This window comes from Hyalella azteca, unplaced genomic scaffold, assembly GCF_000764305.2.
Source record: "Hyalella azteca isolate HAZT.00-mixed unplaced genomic scaffold, Hazt_2.0.2 contig6127, whole genome shotgun sequence".
NCBI lineage: Eukaryota > Metazoa > Arthropoda > Malacostraca > Amphipoda > Hyalellidae > Hyalella > Hyalella azteca.
Genome location: NW_025936295.1, coordinates 842,861 through 870,800, shown reverse-complemented (window position 1 = coordinate 870,800; position 27,940 = coordinate 842,861). Strand labels below are relative to the sequence as shown.

General features: G+C 42.7%; 1 protein-coding gene across 2 annotated transcripts in view; it reads left to right on the top strand.

The window, feature by feature from the left end:
* The window catches only part of LOC108669026 (E3 ubiquitin-protein ligase HUWE1), a 36,913-nt gene extending 12,938 nt beyond the window's left edge, over positions 1-23,975 (top strand). Inside the window, exons 12-42 of one of the 2 annotated variants that reach the window (XM_047880740.1) lie at positions 109-365; positions 590-2,380; positions 2,617-3,116; positions 3,557-3,797; positions 4,004-4,208; positions 4,428-6,065; positions 6,368-6,673; positions 7,221-7,467; positions 9,176-9,302; positions 9,487-9,604; positions 10,034-10,153; positions 10,447-11,350; positions 11,844-12,062; positions 12,545-12,791; positions 13,136-13,255; positions 13,536-13,687; positions 13,961-14,114; positions 14,844-15,322; positions 15,787-16,294; positions 16,440-16,696; positions 16,920-17,128; positions 17,612-17,998; positions 18,653-18,955; positions 19,205-19,279; positions 19,847-20,122; positions 20,696-20,884; positions 21,092-21,279; positions 21,570-21,703; positions 22,022-22,187; positions 22,506-22,696; positions 23,218-23,975. In XM_047880740.1, the coding sequence (XP_047736696.1) occupies positions 109-365; positions 590-2,380; positions 2,617-3,116; positions 3,557-3,797; positions 4,004-4,208; positions 4,428-6,065; positions 6,368-6,673; positions 7,221-7,467; positions 9,176-9,302; positions 9,487-9,604; positions 10,034-10,153; positions 10,447-11,350; positions 11,844-12,062; positions 12,545-12,791; positions 13,136-13,255; positions 13,536-13,687; positions 13,961-14,114; positions 14,844-15,322; positions 15,787-16,294; positions 16,440-16,696; positions 16,920-17,128; positions 17,612-17,998; positions 18,653-18,955; positions 19,205-19,279; positions 19,847-20,122; positions 20,696-20,884; positions 21,092-21,279; positions 21,570-21,703; positions 22,022-22,187; positions 22,506-22,696; positions 23,218-23,320 (10,811 nt within the window). In that variant the 3' untranslated portion in view covers positions 23,321-23,975. Of the gene's footprint in view, positions 1-108; positions 366-589; positions 2,381-2,616; positions 3,117-3,556; positions 3,798-4,003; positions 4,209-4,427; positions 6,066-6,367; positions 6,674-7,220; positions 7,468-9,175; positions 9,303-9,474; positions 9,605-10,033; positions 10,154-10,446; positions 11,351-11,843; positions 12,063-12,544; positions 12,792-13,135; positions 13,256-13,535; positions 13,688-13,960; positions 14,115-14,843; positions 15,323-15,786; positions 16,295-16,439; positions 16,697-16,919; positions 17,129-17,611; positions 17,999-18,652; positions 18,956-19,204; positions 19,280-19,846; positions 20,123-20,695; positions 20,885-21,091; positions 21,280-21,569; positions 21,704-22,021; positions 22,188-22,505; positions 22,697-23,217 lie in introns of both variants that reach the window. The other variant, XM_018156308.2, reaches the window with a different exon arrangement.
* The last annotated feature ends 3,965 nt before the right edge of the window (positions 23,976-27,940 follow it).

Sequence of the window (27,940 nt, the reverse complement as noted above, 5' to 3'; positions counted from 1 at the left end):
CCCGCGATCTCTATGTAAAAAAATCTTTCATGGTTCTTGTATTTGAGTTAAGTTCCTGTTAATAATAATAGCTTCAGTAATTTCTATAGCTGCTAGCTATTGTTTCAGCGTTTTTCGAGAGCTTCGAATGGGCTTTGGAAGCAGCAGATGCACATTTCAAGAGCGCTGGGCGCGAGAAAAGCGCCGGCAAAAAGGATGAGGTTGGCGACACGTTGCTGGAGTATCTAGAGAGTTGGTGTGCTCTGCTTGAACGCCTCGTTAACCCACGGCACATGCTCGAGTCTCCACACGCTCTGCCGCCTAAAGTCTACCCGCTGGGATGTCTTTCGTTCAATCCCCTCTCATTCCTCATGCACATCCAGAAGGTGGGTCTCCAGACGTTTGTTTTTTGTAGTAGCCAATATGAGTCGATTGTTGTATTCAAGTTGCTAATTAATTGTCCAGGTCATGTCGAATTCTAGATTTGGGACATCCGGGGAATTCAAACCTTGTCCAAAATAATCTCTATAATTATAATTGTGTACAAAAGGTAGGAATCATTGCAAATTCCGAGTTTTGTTATTGCAACAGTTCAATTCTTGCTTTCCAGGTTGCATTCAAAGCAGTACTGAAGATATGGGAACGCTCGTGCGTGACGAGCTACAGCTTGAACCTTACCGAGCTGGTTTTGGGGGTCTTATGCTCCATCTTGAAGGCTGAACTGGTTATTTCGGAGCGTCTGAGTAAGGAGAAGCAGTCATCGCCTTCCACTGGTGGTGCACTCGGTAATCTTGGCTCCGATCTTGTGATGGTGGCATCTGCCCCCTCAACCCACATCCCTGCTTCTGTTGTCACGACCACAACTAACACTGCTGCTGCGTCCGCTCAGCTCCCTGAAGCGAGCTCATCTTCGAGCGGTGTAGCCGAGTCAAGCTATAGCGATGGTCCATTGCGGCCAGCTGCTGCTCTAATAGCGTCGCTCATATCCTCTGCTACCACTGAAGCGGGTGTTAGTGCTGGTGGCGCGGATAACACTTCCACTACCATAATTGTTCCACCGCCTGTTTCTGCTGGTTCTCTTGCAGCCGGAGCTCTTCGACCAGACGAAGATGACGAGGACGATGATGAAGATGATCTGGAGGCAGAGAACAACCGACAGCGTATGAGAGCTCTCGTGGATATGGGTTTCCCTGAGAGGCGTGTAATGCGTGCCATTGCTGAGACTAGCACACTTGAGCAAGCCACAGAATTCCTCTTGATGAGTCCCGCCACCGATCACTTGGCTCTTGGTATCTTGGGAAGTTTGGATCGTGACGCTCCTGACGCCGAACTCTCAGAAGACGCGCAGATGTTGCGTGCCATCGCTATGTCCTTGCAGGAGGACCTTACACCAGCCACCGACGGCACAACTCCTTCGACTTCTACTGCTGCACCGAACGATACTGCCGATCCTGCCTCGACATCAGCTGCAAGTGAGGCAACCCAGCCTTCGTCGTCTGGGACTACGCCATCTTCTCGTAGTAAGATCCCAGTGGGACGTGCGCAGCTCTTTGAAGCTCCTCTCAAGAAAGAAGAGCTGGATGCTTTCACGGACAATCTTCTGGAGGGCTGCCTGCGCCAACTCGACGCTCAAGGAGAAATAGTTTACAAAGTTTGTGATCTCCTTACAACCTGCAGCAAACGAAACGGCCCCAAATGGCTCGAAAAAATGCTGAAAACTTTGGTAGAAGAGATCAGTTGTGAAGCGCTTGAGCTGCAACGCATGGCATCGTCGGCGGCATGCTATGATGACGTGCGTCAGCTCTGGGCATCACCTCTTGCCAACAAGTTTGCTATGCGCTTACACTTGATGACTCTTCTGCTTGAAGAAGTGCGCCACACATGCACTCAGCACATCACTTGTGATGAGCTCATCAACCACCTTACTCTTTTGCTGTGCGATACAGAAGCTGCTATGTCCAGCTACTCCCGCACTGCTGGAACTGCGGGCGCTGCGGAAGAGGAGTGTAAAGAAAAACCACAGCAAGAATCGACTCAAACTAGTTCTGCAACATCAGTATCTGTGCTGCTTATGCCGTTAAACCTTGCCTCTTTAGACATACCTGAACGAAACACCTCGGTCAACAAAACGACTCAATCCACAACACCTAAGTGGATTGCACCCGCGCTTTTGTTCATTGATTTATATGAGAAAATCTTCGTTGCCGCCCGAAAACGAATGGCGCTTCTTAAGAAACACAAACGAGTATGGAAGTGCTTCGACATCAACTCTCATAAGTGGGTTGCTTACACAGCAGCTAATAACAAAATTATTGACGACGCTTACTTTGCGGGCGAGAGTTCAGTACGGATCATCAATGCCCGAAGAAAATATCTCATCCAGTTTGCCTCTCTTGTACAAGTAAGGCACTCGCATTTAGTTGGTTAGCAAAGATGTCCTATTGAAGCCTTTATTTTAGTGTGAATTTATAATAACTGCTATGAGTTTTGTTGGAATTTCATGAAATTGGTTCGTTCTTTTTTTTCTGTAATCACGCATCTGCGTGACTTATAAAAAATGTATTGTAATCCTTGGCTATTTGTGTGCAAATCTCTTCTAATTTATGGGTGATTTTATGTACTTTATCAACTCGACAGATAAGCGAAGAGTCTGGCAACCGCCGACCGGTCATGGTGTCATGGGACGATGATGTCAACAAAACCGGCTCTGCCAAAGCTAGTTCAACCAATATCGCTGGTACTGCCTCATCCTCTACTGCCACAGCTACAACTACTGGTGGTGCAGTAGGAGGATCTGATATCACATCGTCCCCTGCAGAATTGCCTGCAGCAGAACCTACAGGGACGGGTGTGTTGTCAGGTCCCCTCTTTCTCACCATGGAACAGCAGTTCCTAGATTTCATGCAAGGTTCAGGAGAATGGGGCCCTTCAGAGCGCTCTACCCAACACCTGCTTCCTCCGCCCCCTCCTTCCTCTCACGGAGGAGACCTCACATCTCCTACGGCAGACCCAATGAGTGAAATTACTTCCAAGATGCCCGAGGCACAGGAGATGATGGACATGGATGAGGAATCTAAAGAGAGCGAGGCCGACATTGTTGACGAACTGCCCGACAACATTTCAGAGTCCCTTATCAGGTGCGTGCTCAACTTCGATTATTCTGTTAATAAACTTGTCATGAAATTCTTCTAGGGTAAGACTTTTATCCCAAACTTATTTCAGTTATATTAGAACATGTATATAATTTATGCCCACTATGTCGAGATAAAAGGAAAAAAACTCCCTCCAGGGATTACCTTATTCTTCAGCTGTTCTACACATTCACAACCCAGTCTAATACATAATGCTACCTGGAGCCATAGTTTTTGTGACAATTAAACTAGTTAATTATCGGAGCGATAAGATCGCCAATAAAATTACGTCACAAATGAACACCTCATGAGCACTAATCCTCACTGTTGAATCTCGGCTCAAACTGGATGTTGGCAGGGAAAAATCAAAGTCTGCGTCCCGTTAGAATAAACCTTGTTCGAAACCAATTTGACATCCATATTAACTTAAATAAACGTGTTTTCAGAGTGTGTGTAGGCCTGCTGAAACATGGAGTTGACACGGACACACTGCACGCAGTTCTGCGCCTCAGTCTGCGCTTGACGCGGGTGTGGTCACGGGCGGCGCAGTTCGCGCGCCTGGGAGGCATTAAAGCTTTACTCGAGTGCAGCGACGCGCTCGCTTTCAAGGGCTTCTACAACCTCGCTGCTCTTCTCATGCGGCACGTGCTCGAAGAGCCACGTACCCTCAAGCATGCCATGGAAAAGGTTAGCTAATTACTCGGTACAAAAAAGCTTGTAATATCCGTTTGTTCAAAGGGTTCTTTGGAATTTTAGCAATTTAGCTCATAGCATTGTCTCTTATCTTATGAGTTCATTTCCTTTTGATAATCGCCATATCCAAATTCCAAAATAATGTGCAATCCCAGAGTTAGTAACATGTTAGTCAGTTTAATAAGTTAATGTTGTTATAGGCGATCCGAGGCACAGTGGGAAGCAGCAGCAGCGCCCCCGGAGTGGGAGGGTCCAGCAGTGGCCGAGAGCTCCACCATTTGCTGCGTCTGCTGGCGCCTGCATCGTGCAGGAGTCATGATATGATGACAAGTCTTGCGCAGGAGATGTTGCGTATATCTTCTACAGTCCCACAGATCTCCAGGCCTGTCTTACATCAACCTAACAGTGAGTGTCTTGCATGAACCTAACAGTGAGTGTCTTGTATCATCCTGGCAGTGAAAGAATTGTTGTGTATATTCTGGAAAATTCTATTATGATTATGGTCATTGTGAAAGAGTCAATGTACTATTAGCTGTTGCGTTACAGCTTTATATGTTCAATGCTTCAGTTGGACTCGTTCAGTTCTCAATGCCTTCTTCTGAATCGCACGTTTTTTCCATGCAGATGATGAAGTAATAATCTGCCAAATTTCACCGACCTACAAGAGCAGCACCGCCAGCAGCAGCGCAAACGAGAGCTCAGCTGAAGCCCAGCAAGTCATCCATGACCTGCTGGACGCCCTCACAATCTCTGGTGATGAAGACATGTCTTCGTGCTCAGACCAGTCGTCTCCTGCCGACGCGGCATGCGTAGTCAACGGCCCCCCTGACACCGTCAATGGCGCCGCCGAAACCGGAACTTCAGCTCGTCGACAGCTCGATCTCTCTCGCTCGTCCTCTGTGAATGACATGGTCGTTCAAGACGTGGATGATGCAAGTCCTATGGAGAGTGAAACTTCCAAATTACCCAATGTTCCCAAACCTACTAACAAAGGCAAACGCCGGCTCTTGTCTCGCTGGAGTATCTGTAAGCTGCTTGCTGAATTTGTGAGGTGCTACTCTGACGTTGCCAAACTTGTGACAGAACACGTCTATTCCCCTGAGACAACAGAAAACATATCTCATGAGTGCAGTGCCCTCGCATATATGCTCGACTGGTTCGTGAGCGGTTCTTCAAATAGTCCTACTACCACGGACGATGGTCGTGGTTACGTAAAACTTCTAGTAGGTGCTTTGGCATCGTGTAACCACGCTCCAGAGTGTCAAGCCGTTCTTGTTAGCGAAGTGAAAAGTGCTTTGTATCGAGCGTGCCAGGCTCCTGAGAGCAGCGCCAAGCACGATCAGGTGCAGGCTTTAGTTAACCTCTTGTGTACAATGATGGAGACCTGTCCCCCTCATTATTCTTCTGCAAATTCAGTGTTCGCCAAAACCAATGTGGGTATGAATAACATGCTCAAAATTCTAGTGCGCAAAGGTGTGATCACAGACTTGGCTCGTCTTCCTCACTGCCTTGACCTCTCGTCTCCACATCTTGCTGGCACCATCAATGCGGCCCTTAAAGCCCTCGAAATAGTAGCTCGAGTAATGAACACCGTGGCTCTGGTTCCGTCAGCTGCTGTGCGCAGGAAAAATAATCAAGCAACGTCATCAGCCGCTGCCAATGCTCAGGAGAGAGCCGATGGTGCCGTCACGGCTTCAGCTGCTACCGCAGATGCCGGCGAGAGCAATGCTTCTTCTAACCCCACTGCTGGAGATCCTATCCAGTCTTCTCGGGACCACGAACAGGCCGAAGAAGAAGAGGAGGAGGAGGAAGGTGGAGAAGAGGAGGAGGAAGAAGAACAAACTCTTCACGCTGAAGAGGATGTGGAGCAACACGAGGGCCCAGCAGGGGACCTTGATGCCATTCTGAGCAGAATAATAGACAACAGGCGCCGGGAGACAGAGTCTGGTGGGGAAGGTGGAGAAGATGATAATGGTGATGATGACGACGATGACGGTGACCGCAACAACGCCCTGGCGACTCTGACCTTCGTGATCAGTGATCAGCCCATGGACACGGAGGACGACACGTTGCATGATTCCAGAATGGTCACGCATTCTGAGAGTCAATTCTTAGAAGATCATGAGGAGACTAACGATGATCACGACTCATCATCGTCGTCTTCTGATTCTAGCGACGACGACGACGATGATGATGATAATGACGATGATGGTGACAACGAAGATAATGAGGACGTCGTTCATGACGAAAATCACGCTGACGGTAAGTTCTGCTCCTTAACAGACGTTCGTTTGATGTAGAGGACGCCATAACGACATTCGGAGAGATGTTTCAAATCATTCTAAAAAATTTGAAGACATTAGACTTGAATTAATTTTGTTTATTTGTTCTGTTGCATCATGCCGAGTTTGAGGGTACTCAGCAACAGTTTGAGTGATTTACTGTTGTTTTTTATGATTGGTATATTCTTTCACTAACCTGCACTAGACATGGTTGATAATAGTCTCGTCAAATTGTAAATACTCGTATGAAATATTGCAAATTGTAATTACATTGTGTTTTAGGAGACGATGAAGATGAGGATATGGATGACGGTAGCGTGATAGACGAGGAGGAAGAAGAGGAAGATGAAGAAGAAGAGGAGGGAGAACCTGTCTTGTTCGATGACAGTTTCCTGAGGATGTCCGGAGGTGACCGAGACTCCGAGGACATGGTGCTTGTACCCACATACCAGCACTACATCGACACCATTGATACCATCGACCACATGATCTTTGGTAACCGACTTACCATCCCACAGCATGGTAGTAGCTTCGGGCTCCACGATGACCAGGGTTTTATGGCCCTGAGTACTGCTTCGTCGTCAACAGGTGAGTTCTACTACTTGGAAGACACTTCAGCATTCGTATTCTGGAATCTAGAGTAGGTTTCGCCTACGTGTAGCCCTTGTTATCCAATTGTCTAGAAGGTATATTCTAGAAAGTAAGTCTCCTTTTCGTATCCAGTCTCAGTCATGTGTGGTTCTATTAGCCGATGCTGCTACCCCTGTTAAGTGTTTTAATCTTTTTACCTGGTAAAAATTTATTCATTTAAAATTACATGTGTTGTGTTGGTTTAACGATTTCTTCATGGAGACGACTAAAAGTTTGATTTTTAAACAAAGTAAATTTTATGAGCCTTCAGCATGAAGAGCAGTAATTATTTTGCTGCATTCTGAAGCTTTAGTTAGTTAACCCGTATACATCCAGAAAATCGCTTATCACGGATCTTAACATGTACAACTCGATCAAAATTATCTTGAAGCCCTCGAGTTTACTAAATACATTAATTTATCATTTACTTTCCATGTTTGAAATGGCTCTTCTGCTGTAAGTCGGGTTTAAGATTTTTTTCATTGAAGTCGTGTTGGCGTTGCAGGTGCTGGTGGTGGGAACTCTGCCATCCCTGCTCACCCGCTGCTGCAGAACCCTCGTGACGGGGGTGCTGCAGCTGCAGGCGCAGCGGCATCCTCCAGTGGAGGTGCCGGTGGATCACTTCCTGGAGGAGGTGCTGGGGGATCTGGAGGACGCGGGTCCCAGGCGAGAGGGGGCCGGTCACGCGGTGTGCTAAGGTACAGCCACACGCCACGCGTCACCCATAGCGCCAATTCTGCACTGCTGCAGAGGTACTAATGCTAATGATACTGAGGTGCTAATGCTAATAATTCTGAGGTACTAATGCTAATGATACTGAGGTACTAATGCTAATAATTCTGAGGTACTAATGCTAATGATACTGAGGTACTAATGCTAATAATACTGAGGTACTAATGCTAATAATACAGAGGTACTAATGCTAATGATACTGAGGTACTAATGCTAATAATACTGAGGTACTAATGCTAATAATACTGAGGTACTAATGCTAATAATACTGAGGTACTAGTGCTAATAATACTGAGGTACTAATGCTAATAATACTGAGGTACTAATGCTAATAATACTGAGGTACTAGTGCTAATAATACTGAGGTACAGGTATGCTAGAGTACAACCACATGCCAATGCTGCACAGGTGCATTTGCTCCAGTGCATACTAATAATCATTCAGAGGCGGTTTATCAGTGATAATCATGAGTTAATAGAAGACTTGATTAAAGACCAAATGCTCGTAGCTTCGATCCAGTAGCTGCTAAACAATCATTTGAACTGACGGCGTGGTTCCAGTGAAGCGAGTTAAGCTTCTTTGATTATTTCAAAGAGTAACTAAACGAACGAAATTTATCACTTGCAAATGGGCTGTCATGAGCATACTTTACAATGATGATGCCTACCGCGTTTCCTACATTTTCCTACCAGAGCCTTTTTTTATATGCTGGCAAACCGCCTCTTCCAATGACTCTGTGGCTGCTTGTCAAACTAGAGTTTCTTTTCCTTTTTTTTATCAGCTGTGGCCATTATCGATCTGTTTCATTATTTTCTTCAATAAGCATGATGCATTGGATAGTGAAACAATATCAACTAGTAAGAATACGTTTTCAACCCGAGTTTTTGATTATAACTGGAATAGAAATCAGTTGGGAATTATTCGTTCACATTTGTCTAAACTTTCTTTGCATCAACTTATTATCTTGGTATCTGAAGACCTTGTATATCCTTCCTCATGTCGATTTATTTTTTTGCTTGGTACTAAACTTATGTTTAACGTGCCCAAGAAATTCGTTTGAACCAGATGCATTCGGAGAACAATAGTAATAATTTGAAACCAGAATATCGTGCTTAATCTTTAGAATACTAAATGGAACACTAATGGGTCTTCTTCATAAAAGAACTTCACTAATACATAAATAGTAAAATATTAGCGTATCAGCAGCTGTACTTGAGATTATATTTTTAGCATCAATGCAAGCCTCTACCAATAATGTTAATATATATGTGGTTTGGTTAGTGCTTGGTATGTGGTGATGGCTGCATTTAAGGAAACCACGCCAATATGTTATTGGAATCACTGTTACCCAAATGACGCAGTCAGTTTTGTGTAGATTTTGATTGTAATCTTTCACTTTAATGAATTTCTTATAAGGAAATACTTTAATTTTTATTTTTACCAATGGGCGATTCAGATCTCGCGGAGAGGACTACTAGCGTCATTTTATGTCTTATCAATACATATTTTTTTCTTCTCAAAGAAATTAAGGCTCAATTTAAATTCAGGAACTAGCTGAAATTGCCACTATTTTTTACGAAGTTGAAATAATTTTTAGCGCATTTTCTCATTTATGGAAAAAAGGCGCTATTGTGCTCGTTTTGTCCATCCGTCCGTGGCGAGAAAATGCACTCTCTGTCACTCACTGCATTGAGTACTGATCTAATTTTTTTATCACTTGTTGCTCAGGTTGCTGGGCCGCAACCCCTCTGACGTTCTCGAGTTAAGTTCAAGCCTGCGCGACACAACGCAAGTTTGGTTCACTAATCAGGACGTCCGAATCTTCCAACCTGATACCGACCCTCTCTTGTCACAGGTAAGCTCCTAATGCCTGGTGAATGTCGTAAAGAGCTTAGTCTTTCTTTCTTGTTATGGGTACTCTATTAGATGAGTGAAGTAACCTTTATCAAGCCTACAGAATATGTACGTTTGTAATATAACATTCTTGCCGGGTGGTTCGTACTAGTTGCTGCAATAATGAAGTTCAGTTCTTGACACAGAACACAAGCGTGCTGGGTGGAGGCTGCAACTCCCTGTCCAACATCCCCAGCTCTATGGCCCGCTGGACTGAAGAAGCCCGGGTTCTACATTCTGATGCCGTGCACGATACTATTATGCGTGGGTTGTGTGGTGTGGTCTGACTGTCATCATATCTGTGTATTGGCTGATTCAAATTCATCACAACTATTTCTAAGCTATTGCAATTCTATCAGCATCCGAGCTCATAGTACCGTTTTAAATTAGCAATGAGCTTCTTGTATCTTAGAAAGTCTCCTGATTAGGTTAAGATAACACAATAGTGAATATAGTGAATAGGTAGTGAATTATAAGGGTTGAGTCTGTGTGACATTTACAAGTGCTAAAAGGTTCCCATATTCATTCTCTATGATATAATCTGCTCAGAAAATGCATTGACTCGTTCTTTGGGTCAACTAGAATGTTTGCACTGCAAAATTTTTGTTAGCGTTGTGAAGCACTCGATGCATATAAAAAGGCTCAGTAGAAATAATTAAGATCTGCCCACGTATCTAAAGCTCTTTTGCGTAGGTGTGAAAGGCCCACTGCTCTCTGTGCTGGAGACTCGACGAGCAGCTGAACAAGCCGAACGAGACCGCAAAAAGAAGGAACAAGAGGCTGCCTCCGAACCTTCATCCCTGCCTGCCTTACGTGAGTGTTCTTAGCGTTGTAACTGTTGGATCATGCAATTAGCTTGCAATATACCGTCCATTGATAGCCATGTCTTGTGTCCTCAACTTCGATAACTTGAGAACCTAACTTTTTTGGCTAATTTATGGACTGCCATTATCACCAGTAGGTATAGTAATTGTAGAAGCAATTCATGCATAAAAGGTTCTTGCTCTTGGCCAAGAATTAACAAGCAAATCTCAGTGGCTTTTAACCAAAAGTAAGTCAGCCAATTTCTCGCTCACATATAACAAATTGGATCATTCTGCTTACAGTGTCATCGCGCAGTATGAGCGATCAACCTTCAAGTAAATTGGTATCTAACGTGCAAGACGGTGGTTCGGTTACTGATGACCTGCAGAATTCAACTCCCGAGACCGCTGATGTCTCGCATTCTGCCCTTCCTCCTGCCCCCACTACACCACCAGTGCCTGCAGGAGGCACGTTTGAAGAATCTATTGCTTCTTTTGCAACAGCGTCTTCGGAATCTTCTCATGAACCGACCGCTGCTCCCACCGATCTTTCGATCGCGTCGTCTTCTCACCCTTCCCGCTCAATCGTCACGTCTGAATCACCCGTTACTTCTATTGCTCCGGCCAGTATAGAGCCTCCTACTTCTCTTCATAACTTGCTAAGCGATGCGGACGCATCTTCAGATGCACTAAGGCTTACGCCTGGCATGATCATATCTTCTGCGACTCCAGCGGCTGAAGACAACAGATCCAGGAGCGCGGTTAGTACCAGCGCCACCGAGGATTATGGATCTAGTGCGAGTATTACAAATACTGCCAACTCGGTCGATACGTTGTTTTCACTGTCATCCACCTCTGCTGCTATAGTTCCGAGCGAAACCATTCCTCCTGTACCGCCCCTTCCACAATTGAGTCCATCACGTGAACAAAGTCTAAGTTATACCGATTACGAGAGCGCACAGTCTTCTGAGCCTCCAAGTCTTAGCCACGTAGAGACACAGCGCGAAGATACTGATGCAACCGGAGAAGATGTTCCTACCTCTGTTGATGCTCCTGATGTATTACATACTTCAGCCTCTAATATTGATGCCGGCAATGCTGCACAAGGCACCACTGCTGCAGAAACGGTGCAGCAACAGCCTGATGCTTCTGCTCTCCCTGAAGCTATGGCTGTTAGCCCTGCTTCATCTCCAATGCTGCAAGCCATGTGAGTTACAAAAAATTAATTTCGCTTGTATGTTTGCTTGAATCGCACATTTACTATAAACTTAAAAACAATCAATAAGCCACAAAAATTCACCATATCTTCAAAGAAAACGTTTCTAAATCCAGCTCTATTGTTAGCTCGAAAAATCTACTGTGCAGATACAATCATTACACTCGAAATTTAAAATACAGGTGTAAAAACCTTAATTATATAGTCAAGACTGCTAGTGGATACGAGGTATCCAATTAACGAATTTGTATATTTCTGCACATTTTCAAGCAGGCAGGCTTACTTTGAATGCAGATAAATTTGTGAACCCTATGCATATCAATACATTACCGTTCGCGTTTAATTTGAGTTCTGGTAACTATAATTACCATCTGCAGACGACGTCTATAGATGAATTAATTCAGGTCGTCAATAGTAGTAGAATCTAAAGGCCTGTGAACTGGTTACGTATGCTTGCATGCTAAGCATTGCGCATTTTATTCAGAAACGCCGTGAGCGAGTCTCTCTCATCATTGGCTGCTGCGACTGAGTCCTCCAGCTCCACTACACCCGCAGCTGTGGCGAACCCAGGCGTGATACACGCGCGCGACACGGAGTTTGCCGATATTCTGGGCGACATAGAGATACCTGAAGGCGTTGACCCCAGCTTCTTGGCCGCGTTGCCCGAGGATATGAGACAGGAAGTCATCAGCGAACACCTCAGGTGGGGATAAATTTTGCTTCTCGTTCTATCTATTTTTTCCTGGCGATGTTTTTACAGTTTATACCTTTCAGGATCGTCATGTTGAATGCTTCTTCATTTGGTTGCAATAGGAAGCAAAGTATGGTGTTGTGTTTTTTGGTGTCCTTATAATTTTACCATGAAGCATTGCATAAGCCTGCAAAAGAGGAATGTTTCAGAACTTCTCAAAATGAGACTGATTACTAGAATTATGACGGGTAAAAGATCTTTATTCCACCAGCCATGCTATTGATTCTTCAGATATTCGCAACGAAGATTATATTTAACGTTTATTGAGCCAATGCTTTTTATAAGCTTCTTTATGCCTGTGATTCCACTATAATATGCTTACTATAACTGTGAAGGTTGATACGATAGCTTGATTTAAATTCCCAGCTTAAGATGTCAAGATGAAACTTATTAGGAAATAGTACAAGTATAAAGAGTAGTTCTTGGTTCATCAGACTGCTGCGGGCGAGGAACCGCGCAAACGAAGCTCCCGGCAGCCGCCCCCCTGCAGGCGAGGGGGCGCCCCAAGAAGCCACCGGAGAGGTGAACCCCGAGTTCTTGGCTGCCTTGCCTCCCAGCATTCAAGAGGAGGTGCTGGCCCAGCAGCGGGTCCAGCAAGCAGCATCTGCTCGCCACAATCCAGACGAACCTGTGGACGCAGCCCAATTTTTAGAAGCCCTGCCGCCCTCTCTCAGGCAGACGGTGTGTTGCCCAATTTGTTATTTCTGTCAAAGGTTATGTAATATCTGTATTACTGTATGAATTGTGTAGGGAAAACAAATTTTACATGGAATACATCTCTAGTATTATTGAGGTAAAATATAATGCATTATCTGTGTTTAGACTTTTGCGGATTTTGAATGGTCTCACAAAAACTGTAAACTAAATTTTCGTAACATCGGCTACACACTGATTACATCAAAAGTGACAACACTTCCATATTATTTTGTTTCAAATTTTTTTATCTAAGCCTTGTATGAGACACCCATTGCTGCTTCAAAAATACTCTGTTACCATTATTGCTCAACCACTTTGTCGTCTTGCAGATTTTGACAGATTTGGACAACTCTCAGTTCAGCGCCCTGCCTCCCGACCTCGCTCAAGAGGCGCAAACTCTTCGTCGGCTGCGCGAGGCGCAAACCCTCCGATCGCATCATCGCCTGCAGGTATTTACCACCACTTGCGTGCATTTATTTGGAAAAGTTTGTCCAAAGTCATTGACTGTCCTGCTCATCATTGAAACGCATTTCATTGTCTGTCCTCAGCACTAAAAGGGACATTGTCTGTCCTCTGTCCTGAGCACTAAAAAGGACATTGTGCTGGATATAAGGTGTCACGTGTAGGCGTTAATTCTGCCTATGAAATTCTTTGTTTATGTTTTAATTTATCATGCATTATTTGGCATATACTCGCGTGCTATAAACTCATGCACGTTCATTTTATCAGAGAGAGAGCGCCATGGGGTCACACACTCTGTCTCATATCTTGCGCAACACGGCAAGGCTGGGGTCGCGTATTATGCAGTCAGGAAGTTGGTCAACGTCCTGGAACCTGCAACCCTCATCGTCCTCCACAGGCCCTCATGCAGCCCTCGCCAGGTAACTACATTCCTATCCGCCATTTTTGTACATATAACTGGATTCCTGTCGGGCACTTCTTAATCTTTATTTTCAGTTTAGTTGGCGCATGATGCGTTTGTATAGTTTTTTGTGCATGTAACTTGTCCACCATTCCTTAATCTTTCACTAATTTAACCAGCGTAAGTGTGTTAGGTTGTGCAGATTTATTGCACAGGCTATTATCTTATTTGGCTTATTTTCGTGATAGGTTCGGCAGATTTTAGTTCTTATTTACAGTTCCTATCGTTACAGCAAAAACCGCGGACGCCAGCTGCTCGACCACGAAGCCCTGAGCTGCTTGCTGGTGCTGCTGTTCCTGGACGAGGCCAAGCTGAACACAGCTCGACTGCACCGCGTGCTGAAACATCTCTGCAGCCACGCCCCCACCAGGCGATGGGTCCTCGCTGTAAGTATATACCGTTTCATCACGCAAGCTTTTTTTTCATTTAACAGTTTCTATCGCTCGATTCTCGCTTGTTAGAAAATATTCTGGTGTGATGCTTGCTGGAATGTCAAATTTTTGTCAGGTAAAAGTTAAAACTATTTCGACTTCTTAAGACTTACATTTTGAGCTGGTATTGTCATTTGGCATTGTTAAATAAATATGAGCATTATCGATAAAACTTGTATTGCAAAAATACCTGGTTTCATGATCTATTATAGTGCCGTCCTTTAAAATATCCCACTTCTATTTGGGTTCTAAAAAACCTGCATTATTTTGTATAGTTACGATCGAATATTGAACGATTCCTCTAACATGGTCTGTAGTCACACGAGAAACGTGAAAATGCTATTAAATGAAAATGGTGGCCATCATATATCTCCTTTATACCAAAGTGCATTTTGTGACTTTTGTGAGTTCTTCTGAGTTTTTGGAGAACCTTTTGGTTATTTTTGTCATTGTTGTGGAAATATGCTTCATAATGGTGTCAAGCAACTATTTCATGTTAGCTCTATATAAACTCGATTTATGTATGTATTAACTCTCATCATTTTCGACTTTGGAGTAATTATGGTGTGCATATTGTAGTTTCTCAAAGGGAAAGGTCTTCTGGAATAGACTGAGGTCTCAAGGTAAGTTGTATCAAAATAGTTAGCAAAGACTTATTATAAGTGCCTATCATTTCTTCCACAGACGCTGCTTTCAATAATCGAAACTTGTGAAGAAATGCCCCAACCACGCACCCTGCATCCTCCTGCCTCCATTCAAGAACTCTCAGCTGCGGGAGAGGTGTTGCCTTCCACACCTGACCACAGCAAGGGCGCTATCAAGAAGACGAGCAAGTCAACTGTCCTCACCTCAACCCCCCTCGCGCGAGATGCAAAAGCGTCTACTTCTCAAGACATGGCATCATCTAGTAGATCCCCTTCTAGTGCTTCAACTGACGATCCTCTTTCTAGAACCCCTGGTAATTTACAAGAACTAAGTTCTAGTAAAACTTCTTCCTCATCCTCACCGGCCTGGCTCAGCATGAGCATTGATGCGGCTCTTGGCTGCAGAGCCAATGTGTTCCAAATCCAAAGACCGATGCAGCTCGGCAAGAAGTCTTCTAGCTCGTTGCCTACGACCGTGTCTGTGTCCATCCATCCTCAGGCGTCACCCCTTGTGTGCAAGTCAGTTACAACTCTTAAAATTATGTTATTTTCATAACCTTAATAGTAACATGATGGTTCGAAACAATTTATAGGCCGCTAATTTTTTGTAGAGTAACATTTAGTAAAATGTTTAGAAGATTTAAATTTATAAATATATTTTGTTCATAATGTTTACGCGTTGAAGGGAAATATTCACCCGTGTATGTGCGAGCATTCAAGCATATTCGACAATCCTCTAAATTTCCTGCTGTCAACAGTACCATGTGGGCTCATTTTCAGCTACGTTTGGCCTTACTATGAACCAAGATTCCTATAGCCATTTTGTTGCAATCTTAAGCATAGAATATCAGGCGATCATTCCTTCAACTATTCCAAAAAACATTCAGTTAGCTATACTTTTTATTTGATGCCCATCCACATTCTAGAGTAATTTTTAGTGATGACTTTGGTAAGATTAGCTGATTGTTTGTGATGCTTTGTAGGCACACATTGGACGCCCTCATCTCACTGGCCAAGACGTTCCCAGCGCATTTCCTGCCTTACCGCAAACACGCGGACGCTACCGTCAAAACCCCCGGCGCGAGTGGCAAGGGCGAGACCGTCGACGACGCGACAGCTTCAAAATCCGGCCCTAAAGCCCCCTACTCGACGGACTTTTGGGAACTTCTTGTTAAGCTCGACACTATCAACGTGTGTAAGAAGGGCAAGGGACTGGCTCGGTCCCACTCAACGACTGGAGGAAGCGCTTGCGGTACGGAGGATGATAATGAGCCCTTATCTCTGGAACAGTCCCCTCTTGGGCTACTACTGGAGCAGCTTGCACACCCTGTGATCAGACGTTCTGCTCTGCTTACGGACAAGCTCCTCAGGCTACTTGCCCTCGTATCCGCTGGACTAGTGCCTCTTCCATCTTCAAGCCTACAAAATAAACAGAAATATCCTCAAGAAAATATGGACGCGCTGCAAAGATTATTCTCACTCGCTATCCAGGTAAACGGAAGAATTATTCTAAAAATAGAATCAAAATTACGTCGAGTCTGCTGGTCAACAACGTAAAGCTGTAATTAATTTATAATATTTCTATGCTCGTTTTGTGCCATAGCAGTTATTTATGAATAAATTTTCCTCTGAGCAGGTATTGACGAGCAAGTCGTGTTCTGAAGAAGGATTAGAGGATGCTACGTGTATCTTGGTGAATTTATCCCAGTGCTCACCGTCATCAAGATCATTGGTGCTACGACTCTTGCTACAAGGCGCCTCTATGTTGGGACGCACTGTTGCAGTCCACATTAATGCTCTGCTGGAAGATTTGCGTGCACACGTTGCCTCTGCACTGCCTGCTTCATTGGAGCACCACCAAGACACCTCTTCAAGGGGTACTCTGAGAGACAGGTGAGTGCGCGTTGGCAACATAACAAAGAACGTCAATGTCTGTTCCGCAAAACTATTGTTATACAAACTTGATTTGTATAACTGAAATTTTGTATTATCATTGAAGTGGAATCCTTATGACTATAAACACATGAAACAGAAATATACCAGTACCACTAATCGCGGAATTACCTGATAATATTAACTAATATAATATATTTTTATTATTTTTCGTGTTTACTAGGTTCACGCAAGAGGAAGTGGTGATAGTGGGGCAGAGCGGTAGCCGCAGTAAAGCACCGTCAGCAGGCAGTGAACTTCAGCTGGCCTCAATGCCCGCACTCACAAGCAAGACTTCTTCTCAAGCCTTTTTCTTGCGCACTCTTAAGGTCATTGTGCAGCTCAGGGATGCCGCTGCCCGACGTCTCAATTCAGTCAACACCCGAACGGCAGGTTAGTCGCTTGGTTCTGCATCCTTTGGTGTACTGTTTTTCTCATTCATTAATTGCAGGGTAACTCCCTTCTCTGATGACTTCGCGATCCATTAATATCATACTTTATTCGTATTTTTTAACTTGCACGTTGATTCAGGACCCATTGGACTATAAATTTTGCACCCATTAACATTGTTGTTCCATCATTATTTCGCGTTATTGCCTCCTTAATAGTCTATTGAAATCCAGTTGTGTAATGAAGCTAGTTTGGTGCAATACTTTTCTTGTTTTTAATTTAAGATCAAAGTAAGTTCTACTGACGAAGTTTTTTGGTCTATCTGCTTCTAATAGACCTGTTAATCTTCTCGCCCTGAAACTATAAATTTGTATATGTTACTCAGCCAATTAACATGCATCAATTATCAATTACGCATGCAGGGTCAGATGATCATGATGGTACATTTCCAAATGATTTTAAATCTCGTATTTTTTTGTGCTATAGCGACGCGTGTCGATGACCACTCAGGCAGCGGGGCTGGTGTTCCTGATGTTGGAGCCGGTAATGCTGGTGGTGTTCCACGGGACTCGAGCAGTAGCACTACTAATGCTAACACTGCTGCTGAAATAACTGGAGCAAATGCTGCCTCATCCAGTGGAGTCAACGCTGCTGAAGGCGGCACCAGTAGTGAGACAAGTGCTCCTGCAGTGTCTGTTACTGAAAACATTTCTCAGCCTCAACAAGAAGCATCACAACAGCAAGAGAGCATGGATGTACAGCAGTCGGATGAGCCATCAACAAGGCCTCTATCCACAGCATCCCCGACTGCTGAGGAACATCCTGTCGCGGAGGCTTCATCTGAGGAGATGGATGTAGACCAAGGAGAAGAAGGTGGGTTACGACATTGTTTTTTTTTTATTATCTGATGTTATTTTTACCGCTTCGAGTTCATTTGAAACCATCACTAGGAAGTTTGACTTGCCATTTAGATTGCAATTATGATGCTTATTTTGATATGGTTTAAGCAAAGAGGTCTTGATGTCGGTGCTCAACGATCACACTGCTAGATACTAGATTATGTTTCTACGGTGGTTACTGGAAACTATAGTTTCTTTGAACTAATGCTTGACTTTTTTTCTAATATAACTTGTGTAGTCTTGGAGACGATGACGCCAAACTTCAAGGTCGTTTTAATGACCGTTAGTCATTCTCTATCAACGTGTCAGGCTTTTCGCAGTAATCCAATAATGTTCTTTTTAAATTTTTTTCTTGAAAGGTAGAGCTGAAAAAAATATATACCTACTATTGTGAATATGATTTGTTCATTTGTTCTTATGAGCATGCTACTGATCATTTATTGTGGAGTTCACTATCAAAATCAAATATCTTAATATTGTTCCAAATATTTTTCATATTTTGAATGAATAAAATGCACACTCGATATATCTTTCATGGGTTATGACATAATACTATCAACTTGAAACAAGTGAATGCCATTGTAAAAAAAAATTCTCATGAAGTGATTTTTTTTTTTCGTTGTGGCAGAAATGAAGTTGCAGTCGCTGAGTCAGGCATTACAACTAGACGAGCTGTGGCAAGCACTGAGTAAATGTCTAGACGAGCTCGCGGAGAGTCCTGATAGCCATGCTGTGTTGGTGCTTCAGCCGGCGGTCGAAGCATTTTTCCTAGTACACGCTACCAAAGCCACCGCCCAACCAACGACCGCAAGTCCTCGCTCTGCACAACTTGCCGAGTCTCGAGAGAGTCAGCTCGCTCACCTCAACGATCTGGCACCCATGTCACCTTTGCCTCCCGTGCCATCACCAGCAGCTGCTGCTACTAATGATGGTGCGTTCATATAACTTAATATGTGACTGTCGAAATAATGAAATAATTTGCTATGGAGGTTCATGGCCTATAGTATTGGCTCGGCGCTAGACACGTCATGTTTGGGTCTTGTCACTTGTTATATCAATGTACTTGATGTAATTCAGTTGAAGAAAAGATTTCTTCTTAAATCTTGAAATATAATTCTCATTTTATCCAGTGCCTTTCAGTTCAGTGATGCTCAATGGAATAGTTTTTATCTGTCCACAGATGGTGAAAGTTCGAGCAACAGTCTTGGAGCGTTATCGACTTTGAGCGACTCAGAAAAGTTCCTGAAATTTGCTGGTGAGTTTACTGCTCAATTGCCGAGGAGGATCGCTTGTTTAGACTATCGTTCTACTTCATCGCAGTTTTATCCTTTGTGTATTAATAATTTCTATCTCTATTCCCGGATTCCGCTATAGTGTTTTAATACTCGTTACTGTACTGCGTGCTAATAATTTTAAAGTTTTCTGCTCACCTCATGAATAGTTTTTTTAACTCGATCTGGGAAGGGATCCAATCTTTAAAAATTTTCTGTTACCTCCTGATGTAGTCGGGATTATAGATCTGAACATTTTTTTCCAAGCAGTTCTCTTCTTGTCTGTTGTAAGCCAAATTATTTTGATATTAGGTCATCACGCTTCCGTGGCAACACACTTTCAATGTTTGTTTTATTGTAAGGTTATTCAATTCCTAACTGAATTGAAAGAATCAATTCCTTAGGAATTGAAAGTAATCGGGCATAAATTATTATTGGTGAATGAAAAATAAGCTTGAGTGCACAAATATCAGAATACATGGCGTTTTTTCATGTTCATTGCATTGTTGGATGATGCTAAATGATATATTAATATCGGACAACTTGTGCAGAGCGTCACCGTTCAGTGCTGAACCAGATCCTACGGCAGTGCACTGTTCATCTGGCCGATGGGCCTTTCAGCGTTCTCGTCGACCACATTCGTCTTCTTGATTTCGACATAAAACGGAAATACTTCCGCACCGAACTGGAACGCGCTGACGACGGTGTGAGAAGAGAAGACCTCACCGTCCACGTGCGGCGTGACCACGTCTTTGAGGACTCCTTCAGGGAGCTTCATAGGAGAAGTTCTGATGACTGGAAGAATAGGTTCTACATTGTCTTTGAGGGTGAGAGATTGTTATTGTTTCTTCTGCACAATAAATTCTTAATTGCAATTCATTTGTATATGTATCTATTGACGATGTTTACTCGACACTGCTGAACTAAATTCTACGACCGTTCAATTAGGTTTTTGTGAAACAACATTCGCGAATGAGAAGTTGGCTGTTCTAAATTTAATATTCCCTGCTGGATTCATTTTTTATTTTTTTGTCTAATTGGAAAAATTTGTACTCGCTTTAATTTATTTTTTTGACGTTTATAATTACGAAGGAAGGGTTGTCAAATGTCAGGCAGCAAAAAGCAAGTTTTATATTAGATATTCTAAAATATTATGGAAGGACGCACCAGTTGTGCCGTTTACTACTCACATTTGGCGCAAGACGCGCATAAGAAAGGATTCTGTGCATCCTTATTTAATTTGTTTACAGGGCGCAGGATTATACTGAATCATCAGACTAGCCATGTAGGTCTAAAAGCTGCTAAAAACATAACCAATCGTCTTCTTTCCCCTAGTATTATTCGATATGCTTTATTTTATTTTACTTGAGAATAACCCAATTCAAAACATTTTACTGCAGGCGAGGAAGGCCAAGACGCGGGTGGGTTGCTGCGTGAGTGGTACATGATCATCTCACGTGAGATCTTCAACCCGATGTACGCGTTGTTCTGCATTTCTCCTGGTGACAGAGTCACCTACATGATCAACTCTTCCTCGCATTGCAACTCAAACCACCTCTCTTACTTCAAATTCGTCGGCAGAGTTATAGGTGAGTATTGAGCCAAATAGTTGAGGCTGAAACCAGAGTGCTGAGTTATTGTTGACGATCGAAGTGATATGTGGGTGAAACAAGCTGACTTATCATTCGATTTTTGAGAACAATTTAACTTTTTAAGCCACGAAAATATCGTCTGAATTTATTCAAATGACTCGTGATTGTATGTAATAAAAAATGGCTTCCTGGTTTGAATTACAGCTAAAGCTGTGTACGACAACAAGTTGCTCGAGTGCTACTTCACACGCTCCTTCTACAAGCACATTCTGGGCAAGATGGTGCGCTTTACAGACATGGAGAGCGAGGACTACTCCTTCTACCAGGGTCTTGTGTACCTTATGGAGAACGACGTTAATACGCTCGGCTACGAGCTCACCTTCAGTACTGAGGTGAGTGTGATCTCATCTTGGCTTTGTTCCATAAGCTCCTTCTAATATGCTAATCTGATGTGAAGCATCGAATGAGTACCTCATTTACCTCGACGTGCGTAGCCAATGAATATTAAATTGTCAGCCTCTAAGAATAATACATTCTTTCAGGAATGACAATAATTGTTGTAGTGCTCTACTACATTTTTTATTCTGGAATGTAATGATTTATTTTAAATTTCAGCTGTACAAATTAATAGAAACAATTCAAGTTTATAGATAATATGCATATCGTGTTCGTTTGTGTGCAGGTTCAAGAGTTCGGTGTGACGGAGGTGCGTGAACTTAAGCCCAACGGAGAGAAAATACCCGTGACAGAGGAAAACAAGATGGAGTACATCAAACTCGTGTGTCAGATGAAGATGACGGGTGCCATCAGGAAGCAGTAAGTAGCCTCATCATTTCATTGTATACGAATATTTTTTCTTCAGGTTAACTTCTGCATTTGAGTGCCTCATATTAGCTTAGATTTATTCAAAGGAGTTTCGCAACTAAATTAATTTTGTATGAGAACCGCATGATTATAAAATACCTGCCAGATTTAATGTTGTTTTTGTATTTCCGCGGTAATTATTTTATATGATTGATGAACAAAGAAAGCAAAAATGCTTCAGAAGCATTGGTTGATTAACTTGCATTTGTTCTGACATGCTGAATTTCTTCAGTTCCAAATTCAGCTCATATCTTCTCTACCCCCTCACAGACTGAACGCGTTCTTGGAGGGCTTCTATGACATAATCCCTAAGCGGCTTATCTCAATCTTCAATGAGCAAGAGTTGGAACTTCTCATATCGGGCCTGCCTAACATTGATATCGACGACCTCAGAGCCAACACCGAGTATCACAAGTACCAGCCTAACTCTCTGCAGGTATGGTATTTCCGCATCGCATAGTCGGCCTCTCTAAAGCTTATAACTATAATAAAATAGGAACAAAGCATGGTATAACATATTATTATACAAAGCATTGCATAATAACCATCATTGCCTCGAACTCTACAAATAAAAATGTTGCCAATAGTGTGAATCCAGTTCTTGTTTCGAAATTCGAAGATTTAAAAGCGTTTAGTTAGAGATTACTGAACACTTGTCGGTATGAATGATTTTTTAATAATTTTCTCTACTTTGCATATGGTGTAATACGAAAAGTCGATGCAAATGTAATAACGCATCATTTGACGTGCCCAGATTCAATGGTTCTGGAGAGCGCTGCGTGGTTTCGACCAGGCTGAGCGAGCCAAGTTCCTTCAATTTGTGACGGGCACGAGCAAAGTTCCTTTACAAGGCTTCGCTGCTCTTGAAGGCATGAACGGCATTCAGAAGTTCCAAATACACCGCGATGACCGCGCCACCGACAGGCTGCCTTCTGCCCACACATGGTCAGTAGCGTGCTTGCAAGAAGCAGTGGTAGTATTTAAGTTATTAATATTGAACTTCGAGCTTGGTGACGAAGCCATTTTGCAAGAAACGCTTACGTAGATGGAATGCCTCAGGTGAGTGAATTAGTTTTAAACTGGTTCAGACAAGATGCGTTTTTATTTTTGTGTTTTCTTTACCTGCTCTAATTTCCTAACTAATTGAATTAACAAGGGCCAGATTATCAAAAACGCCTAAAAACATTATGTAGCGGCTTGAGTATACGGGGTAGCCAATTTCTCATAACTGATATGCAAGTTAAGTTTAGAATTTGTGAGTTATTGGCTGACGGTGGTTTTGATTTTGGAATCTTTCTTGGTTTTTCTCCGGATTCACAACTTACTTAAAAACGCGTTTCAACTTAACCTCACTTTTAAAGAAACATTTCTGATAGCGCTGAGTAAGGTCAGCTGTTTAGGTTGTCCTATTATAATTTACCTGGATGTGTAGATTTTATTAAACGCTTTTGGAATTTTTTGTGCAGCTTTAACCAGCTGGACTTGCCTGTTTACGAAACTTACGACAAGCTGCGCCACTACCTCCTGAAGGCCGTGCATGAATGTTCTGAGGGTTTCGGCTTCGCATAGACCTCAGTTTGGGCAGCTACGGCAGCGGCTCCTGAACATTCCCTCTAAACGCTCACCAAATCTTTATTATTATTGTTGTTGTTGCTACTGCTGTTGTTGCAGGTGCTCATACCGCCTTCAGCTTCCAGGCTTCAAGTATTACTGCTAGACTATCTAATTCAAAATGCACGTTCCACTTCTGCTACGATTGCCAGATCAATACCTGGCTTCGAAAAACCCTTCAACTCGCGTGTATTATAATAGCTCTTGGAGGTGCTACTTGCACTTATTAAAACAAACTTATTATTTGGCGTGTTCTGCACTGAGAAGCCCTGAATCTTGGTGGAGAGTGCCTACTTGTGTAGCAAATTCTGGTACACGGCAAACGTCGTCGCGAACCGGCTGTGTTTTGCTTTTGTTGTACATTTTACAGGCTCTGTCCTGCACCAGGCATTGTTTAGCTGTGATGTATCTATGGCTTTCTGCCCGTTTATCAATACTTTTTTAAGCGTGATCTTCGTTTATTGAGGAAAAACTATTATTGCCTTAGCGGAATGAGTAATGCGGAAAGGGAGAGTAATGAATTCACGATTTTTAATGCAGGTTTTCTTATGATTGTCATCCCACCACATGTATGGAGATATTGGTGCATCAATAATAAAATGTATTGAAGTTGTGTAAGTATTTTTATTTTACTCCTGGTAACCGCCATCATTTGAAGAAATGTAGATGTCGGAAGGCTTTCTGGAGAATCAATTAACGATCTTTTGTCATCTAATCATGTCTTATTTTTGTATCAGTAGTATGTTTTATAACTAAGCTACGTACTGATCTTGGTCATTGTGGTAACCATTGTTTATGTGATTAAAGCCAGCATTGCTCTGAAACGATTTTGTTAAGTCATCTCTTATAACCGTTTCGTTTACAAGGCATGTTAACTGTTGCTCCACGTGTAAATGAATAAGTCAAATAAAATCTGCTCTTGAATTATTAATCTATTTTTGAAAAGATTGTCAATTGAGAGGGAAATTTCGTTCATTGATGCTCCTGGATTGTGCGCTTTTTATACCAGTGTTGTGCATTAAGTTACATACTCTCTAGTAGTTACTACATGCATCAAAATGCCGCAACCTTGCTGTATCGGCATTGTGACGACTCGTGAGTGCCGTGAAAAGGGTAATGATATTGTAAAGCTGTGTTGGAACAAAATTACCAAATTGGTGATAGTGCGGGTTATTGGTTGTGCACAATATTACTGAGCTTGTAGTGCTCTTGAGCGCACCGGCAATTAAGGTTTGTATCAGTAGATAGTGTCAAGGAGACTTGTTCACTAGATGGAGGAGGCTTACATTTTTTATAATGGATAACACTCGTGCTTTCATGTGTTTTTCTCGTGCTTTTTTCCGACGATATGTGTGCGAGCAGTAATCGAAAATGCCAAATATTCTACGCAATAGAACTATGCATGGACGAACTACGGACGTCCAGCTGTACACGAATATCGTCACAGTACCGAATTAATCTTCGTGACCGGTTCGACTCTTTTTTTCGAACTCAAGCTTATGAGAGGAAAGAGATTCCAAAGTATGAATGCATATATTACTGTAGTAGTGGTGGGGCCGAATGTTCTGCGTGAGAGCGAATTCTTTGAGTGTGAATGCACCGACGTACTGGTGAAATGCAAGATGAGAGTATATTTGTTTCATGTTTTACAGAGGTAAGAACGAAACTGATGAACATCTGTTGATGGGGTGTGATACATATGAAATAGACTGGAAATGATACGAGTGATAGTGGATGAGAGGGGTTATTGTGTGATGTATCTGTATTGGAGAACGGGAGACGAATGGAGTGCCGTGATTGTGGGTCTGTCGCAGGGGTGACTGCTGCCGTGACTGAGAGTGGAAAGAGATATGGAGAGTGCATGGAGTATGAGGGAGAGGTGGGCTAGAATGGAGGGCGAAAGAATGTGCAGAAACAAGCCAAAATATAAAAAAAAGCTAAGATGCATGGCCTGTGAGCTCCAATCTGTGGTGTAATAAATAGCAAACAACAGTTTTAGTCCAATGATCTTCCCCCAAGAACTTACCTTCATATGTGTTTTCAACTTTCCCGAAACACGAACTTTCCCATCCCTTTAACCTCTGCTCTGATATCGCTCCTATCTTAACGAATATGTGACACTTAGCAGATGCGATCCAAATTCAAAGTACGGAGAAGTGAAGAAGGGTTCCGTATCCAGCTGTCGGGAACGGCGGACTGCTCATTACACGGACGACTTCACGTCAAATATTTATGTTCGCTGATAAAATTTTCTTCATTGGTATTTTTACAATCACAAACAAACAACAACAAAGCGGTTTCAGCGTTTATTAGGCCGTAGGCCTGTCGCCGATTCTTAACATCGCAGAACATTCACAGCATTTTGCGGTCTCTAACTCGCAACGCACTGATTCAAATTCTACCGTGCTTAACCGCCCGGCCTCCTTGTCGATTCTGACCATAAACTGGCGCACAGAGCTGGGATCGAACCCGCGCCTCTCTGCGCCAATCTTGGTACTCTGAACTTTTAACCACTGGGCCACCCTGAGTGGGGTCACCCTGAAGTCTGAGTCCATATTGTTGTTTGTTGTTCACCCTCTAAATTCCAATAGGAGAATATCTACATAAAAAGTACTGTAAATTTGTCTAATTCGGTTTGAGTAGAAATTTAATTAAATTAATAAATGCCAATGGTCGAAATTCCTGTAAGGTTGTTAGCTGTATCATCATGTAAGGTGATTGGTGCGAACCGTGCGATCATACACAGGATGACCCGTGGATGATTGCACCGTGCACAGTATACTACTGTCTACGCATACTACTGTCTATTGCAGGAAACTATTGTCATCTTTTCAGTAAACTTTCAGGTTTAAATAAAGTTGACGTAGTTCAATCATTTGATGACTGTCGTCAAACGGGGTAATAAGGGGTATTAACTGGGGTAACCATGAAACATTTCATGAACAAGTTTAGGCTCGCAAGTCGCAGCCTCGCTGTAAAAGTCTTTGCAAATGTAAGGGGCCAAAGGTTATTGTAATTTGTATGGCATCTCCAAAAAATTCCATATTCTATTTGACAGTATTTATAAGGTGGAATAAAGGTGCCAGACTGCCAGGTGCAAAATAAAAGCCTCCCACCAAAATAACCAGAATTTGAATTAGTACCCCTCAGCCCTCTCGCTCTCAGTATCTGTAAGACTGTAACTGTAAAGTCTATTAGGTACTCTGTAAGCTTACAGATAGTTACTGACTAAAGTCTAAGGCCCCTTTCACACAGGGCGTGGGCACTGGGCAGGAAATCCCGCCGGGCTGAGATTTCCAGCCGAACCTCATCGGACTGCGGACATAGAAAATGTGCACTGCTGTATAGCCTGTAATGCTATTCACACACATTCTGACAGAGAACAGTTCATTTTTATTACAGGCTGGTGGGCACATTTGTCATCACAGTAACCTGCAGCATACTAAGAATACCATTTTTTTTGGAAAAGTCATTTGCCTATATAACATAATTAACAAAATTAACGTAACAAAAGTTACGTTAACGTAATGGTACAGTCTACAGAGTACAGACCACTATGCAGAGGGTGGATGCAGCGTCGCCAATATATGGATTTTTAAGCCCAAACTGAGCTACCTATCTCAGATAGGTAGCTGATAGCAGAGTGCACAGCACTATCAATAGATCTACTAGTTTTATGTCCTATAAATCTACCAGACTCTACCCTTTATAGTCTATACACACCGACAGTAGTGACTGAGTGACTGACTGCACTGTTCCCATTTAATTCAGACCAATAAATCAATACCTACTAAACATAAACTGAACAATAACCAAACAAACCTCATACGACTTGAAATGAGACTCAAGTTATGAGAAAAGCTAACACTGTTTGAAATGAACATGTGCACAATTCAAATATTTTATATCCATTCACTGCATTTAATTATTTTATATATAGTCTTATAATTGTAATTATTTTGTTTCTAGATTCAAATTCACATATTTAAAGATTGAAATTAAATATTTTAATTAGAATACTCGTATTAGGGTGGAAAATCTTTCTAATTGCCTAAAAAGTTGATACAATGTCAACCTCTCAAATAACAGGGTGGGGCAGAACTGATTGAGCAGTTTTGAAGCAAAATAAAAGAGTAATGGAGGTACATAAAGAAGAAAGTTTATTTTCCTAGAGGTTAGCATGACATACCATTTAGAATACCCATGTTTTGAAAACAATATCTGGAAGATGGGGGCCGTTAGCTGCAACACACTGTTGGAGTCGTTCTCAGAGGAGGGAGTAACCGTAACAGTGAAATTTGATCACTATGCTGCAATGATGCAAAATTTCTTCCAGCCCAGGATGGAAAACATTGTTGAAAATGAAGCATTGGGAGATGTGTGGTACCAGCAGGATGGGGCTACAGCTCACACAGCCTGAATGTCACTCAATGTTTTGAAATGCATGTTTCCCTGATGTCTTTTGTCTCCGAGGGGTGATTTACAGTGGCCTGCGAGGTCACCTGATTTGAGCATTTGTGATTTCTTTCTTTGGGGACATCTAAAAGAAAGGGTGTTCAAAAGTCACCCTTGCACCCT